This window comes from Austrofundulus limnaeus, unplaced genomic scaffold (assembly GCF_001266775.1).
Source record: "Austrofundulus limnaeus strain Quisiro unplaced genomic scaffold, Austrofundulus_limnaeus-1.0 Scaffold99, whole genome shotgun sequence".
Classification (NCBI taxonomy): domain Eukaryota; kingdom Metazoa; phylum Chordata; class Actinopteri; order Cyprinodontiformes; family Rivulidae; genus Austrofundulus; species Austrofundulus limnaeus.
The window spans coordinates 240,430-244,324 of record NW_013952501.1 but is presented as its reverse complement, the minus strand read 5'-3'; the positions used below and the strand labels follow the sequence as shown (position 1 = coordinate 244,324).

Here is a 3,895-nt window from a genome sequence, read left to right as displayed (position 1 = left end):
CCCCCCCCCCTTTTCCTCATCGTGACCTAGGGTCGTCCGATCACTCCCGTCTACGCCATGGCCCACAGCGTTCAGCGCCTCCCAGCAGCCAGCAGCCTTTACGGAGCTGGCTACGTCCCCATCGCCAACTACACTGCCAACACAGCCGCTCTGGCCGCGCTGCAGAAAAACGCAGCGGTGGCCGCGGCGTACGGAGGCTACGCCGGCTACGCTGTGCCACAGGCCTTCCCTGCCGCCACCTTCCAGCTGCCTCTCCACGACATCTACCAGACGTACTGATTCAGAGGCCTCGAGGCGAGTCGCCRGCTGACTGAACCTCGCCAGCGTCTGAAGCATCTCCTTACACTTGAGCTCCACATGAAATCCTAGCCAACATTAAGCCCACAGACAAAAACTAACGCGACGTCTTCTCCCAGTCGCTCTCAGACCTGTTCAGCTAGACAGCYTCAAAACACACCCCTACCAATTTGTTGCTCTAGCAACAGAAACATTTATGGTACTTTTAAGTATTTATGAAGACCAAACCCATAAGTAAGGCTTTATTCTTTTTATGTTATTTTATGGTGATATTAGTTCTCTGAACCTTTACATTATCTAGTGTAAAATCTAAAAAAGAGAAGTACTTTAAATGAAGAAATTAGCAGCAACTACTGATAAGAGGACACCACTGTCTTTAGACAAACTTGTTTTTTTTTTTTCTTCTTTTTTGAATTATTCATACGTGGTATTGTTGCTATAGTTTAGGTGCTGTCAGTCTGTGCTGGTTGAGTATGTTTGCTTTGTTTGGTACTTTTATTTCTCTTAGGTTTTATTTTGTGTGTTTTGGTTGTTTTTAAATGAAGGTTTTAGTTGTGAATATCGTGTATCCTGGTTTTGTTTTTTTTGCCTTTTTTGTCCCGTCTATTCAGAAACAAACATCTTTACATTGACAGCTTATTGTGACCGATTCTGGGCAAAAAGAAAAAAYAAGAAGAGAAAACAAACTGGAAAGCATTTTAACCAACAAGCCTTTGAATACACACCGATGTTTCCCATCTTTAGAAGTTATTGATTGGGGACTTGAGACTGAATATTATTTTTTTTCTAGGTTGTGTATATTTTTTGTTGTCATTGTTAAATAGTTTGACTCTTTTAAGGTGAACAAATATAGAGAGAAAATTGAGATGTATTTCTATACAAACTGGAGCTCTCCATCACTTGAACAGCTCCTGTATCCCTCAGCTTCAATCCTGCACACACTCCAGTTTGAGTCTTTTTACTTGTGCCTTACTCCTACATGTGATAAATGCAACTCTGTGCTTTTTACGCTGTGCCTTTTACAACTAAACAAGTCTGTGTGGTTAACAAGGGCATACACCCATCCATCTTTTTCATCCGTGTTTTTATTAACTGTATTTTTTGTTTTTACTGAACCGTAGTGAGACGAGTCTGAACCTCCTTGAGTCAGACGTGTCAGGTCTCTCCTCTGGCGCTCCTGCAGTAACACTCCAGTTTCTTTATTTCTCATCGTCGAACCTGTGCTTGATTGAGGTGCACTTAAACATATTTATGACAGGCGAAAGAGCCACTTTCAGATGAAGAAATACTAATGATGGAACAGAAACTTGTGGGTGGACATGACTTCTTTTTTCAGTGTTTTTGGCTTTATAATATGCAAGAAAGTTTATTATTATTATTATTATTATTCAGACAGAAGATAAGAAATGAGCCCTCCAAATCTTTTCTTGGCACTTGTAAAACTCTGCAGTGTGATGGAAAGAAGTGCAGAAATACCTCACTCTGAAATATGCAAGTAGCCATACTGTGGGCTTTCTGCAGTGAAACCCTTAAAAGGATTGTCTGGAGGTTGTTTTTTTTTTTAAAGTGGAGTTATGTGGAGTTATCAGTAGATAGTGTCTTACCTGCAGTAAAAAGCTTTCTGAATTACCAATTTAAAGAATCACAGATTACAGTGTGTTTTATTTGGACTCAGAAGTCTGAATTTTTAGAGCTTTGAGCTGAAAAAATTAACTGAATCTTCAAAACCCTGTTTTTTAAATTCATTACAGCTGCCTTAAGCATCAGAAGTATTTTCTGCAATAAAAAAACATTTTGTACTCAATGTTTAACCTATAAGCCATCATCACTGAATACAGAAAAAAACATGTTTTGTTTTGTACTTTCAGTCTTGTGAACAATGGTTGGCAAAGTCCATTGGTTTTCTGTTCCATGGTTCAGTTCTGCGATCATCTTAAACTGAATAGTGTTCGCACAAACTACGTTTTTTTTTACAACAACAATCCACCTTGGAATTGGCCTCAGTGTGATTGAATTTCTGCCTTGTTTTCCAAATTGAAAATGTTCTGAGCACTTTCTGCAACAGGTGAGACACTGATTAGCCATAACAACTCCACACAACCCCACTTCAAATCTCCAAGCTGTCACTTTAAATTCCTTCAAGCTGCTGCTGATCGGAAAGCCTCTCTCATCAACAAATAAAAACAAAGAGAAAACATTTTTATTTTTAACAAACACGTTTCAAATTATACCGTTTTTTAATTTTTTTGTTGTCATCTAGTAAACAAACTTGCTATTTTTTGACCACATGCAATGATGAGAAAGATAAAATAGTAAGTTATTGCTCTGAGAAATGAAAAGCATAACAACCCATTTAGTTTGAGTTTCTCTCTCACTGTTGTGCATTTTCTCACAAATATAACTGGAATTTATGTAGAGAGCTAACTGCTGTTAACTTCTTTTATTATGATGACAGAAGACCGGATATATATTTAATATATGCATTAAATTTGTTGTGTATGAAGTGCAAAGAAAAGGTATAATATATTCAAAACAGTCATTTTTATTTGCATATTTAGGGATAAAAGTCAAAGTAACAAATGTAGAAAAAAGTTTGTTTTTAGCCTTTTTATTTTTGTCTCCTTTTTGCCAAAGTGTTCAGTAGTTTTTAGCCTTTAACATTTATTATTTTGTTATCTGTAACAAAATGTACTTGGTGTTATGAATGGGAACACACTGAACCCTCGCGTTCAGCTACATTTTTGCAGTTTCAGGGGGAGTTTAAGCTGGCTGAGGTATCACCACGCTCCGTCTCAGTTTTGTCAACAATGGTTTAACTGCTGTTGAACTTTTAACATGTAAAAAAATWTAAAAAAATGCAGAAAGCTCCATCTTTGTGCCTTTCACTCTGCTTTGCATTCCTTTACCTGCATTTCAGCACAACATGGCAGCAGAAGATGAACACTTTGTGTTGATGGAGCGGAGCCCTAAAAAAAAGGTGTTACCATTTAAACTCTTCCACATTTGTGCCTTATTGCCAAGGTGTTCTCTTTGTTAAAGCTTTGTAGACCTTTGCGGACTGTTTTCTATCTGAAGGTTTGTTAAATGGAACAACCTTGTTCTGCATTGTTATATTTATAGAAGGCGAATAAAGTGTTTTTGAAAGAATGCAGTGGTGTTGTACGTTATTAAGAGTACCAGCTATAGTAAATGGGAAATGGACTGAACTTATAAAGCGCTTTATCAAGTCCCTCAGGACCCCAAAGCGCTTTATATTTTGATATTCACCCATTCACACACATTCACACTGATGGTGGTAAGCTACACTGTAGCCACAGCTGCCCTGGAGCACACTGACAGAGGCGAGGCTGCCATGCATCGGTGCCACCGGACCATCTGACCACCATCAGTAGGCAAGGTGGGTGAAGTGTCTCGCCCAAGGACACAACAAATGAGACGGCTGGAATGGGGGYTTGAATTGGCAACCTCATGAATGTTATCCACCAAAATATGCAGCTTGGTTGAGAATATTGTGGCCATGTTGAACAGAGTTAACAGAGTTGGTAAAAACAACACACACACACACACACACACACACACACACACACACACACACACA

At 38.9% G+C, this 3,895-nt stretch overlaps 1 protein-coding gene across 9 annotated transcripts in view; it reads left to right on the top strand.

Annotated features, from left to right (window-relative positions):
- The window catches only part of rbm47 (RNA binding motif protein 47), a 26,409-nt gene extending 22,965 nt beyond the window's left edge, over nucleotides 1-3,444 (top strand). For all 9 annotated transcript variants that reach the window (XM_014013212.1, XM_014013210.1, XM_014013214.1 and 6 more), the window contains one exon: nucleotides 31-3,444. In XM_014013212.1, the coding sequence (XP_013868666.1) occupies nucleotides 31-279 (249 nt within the window). In that variant the 3' untranslated portion in view covers nucleotides 280-3,444. The remainder of the gene's footprint in view (nucleotides 1-30) is intronic.
- Nucleotides 3,445-3,895: the final 451 nt, after the last annotated feature.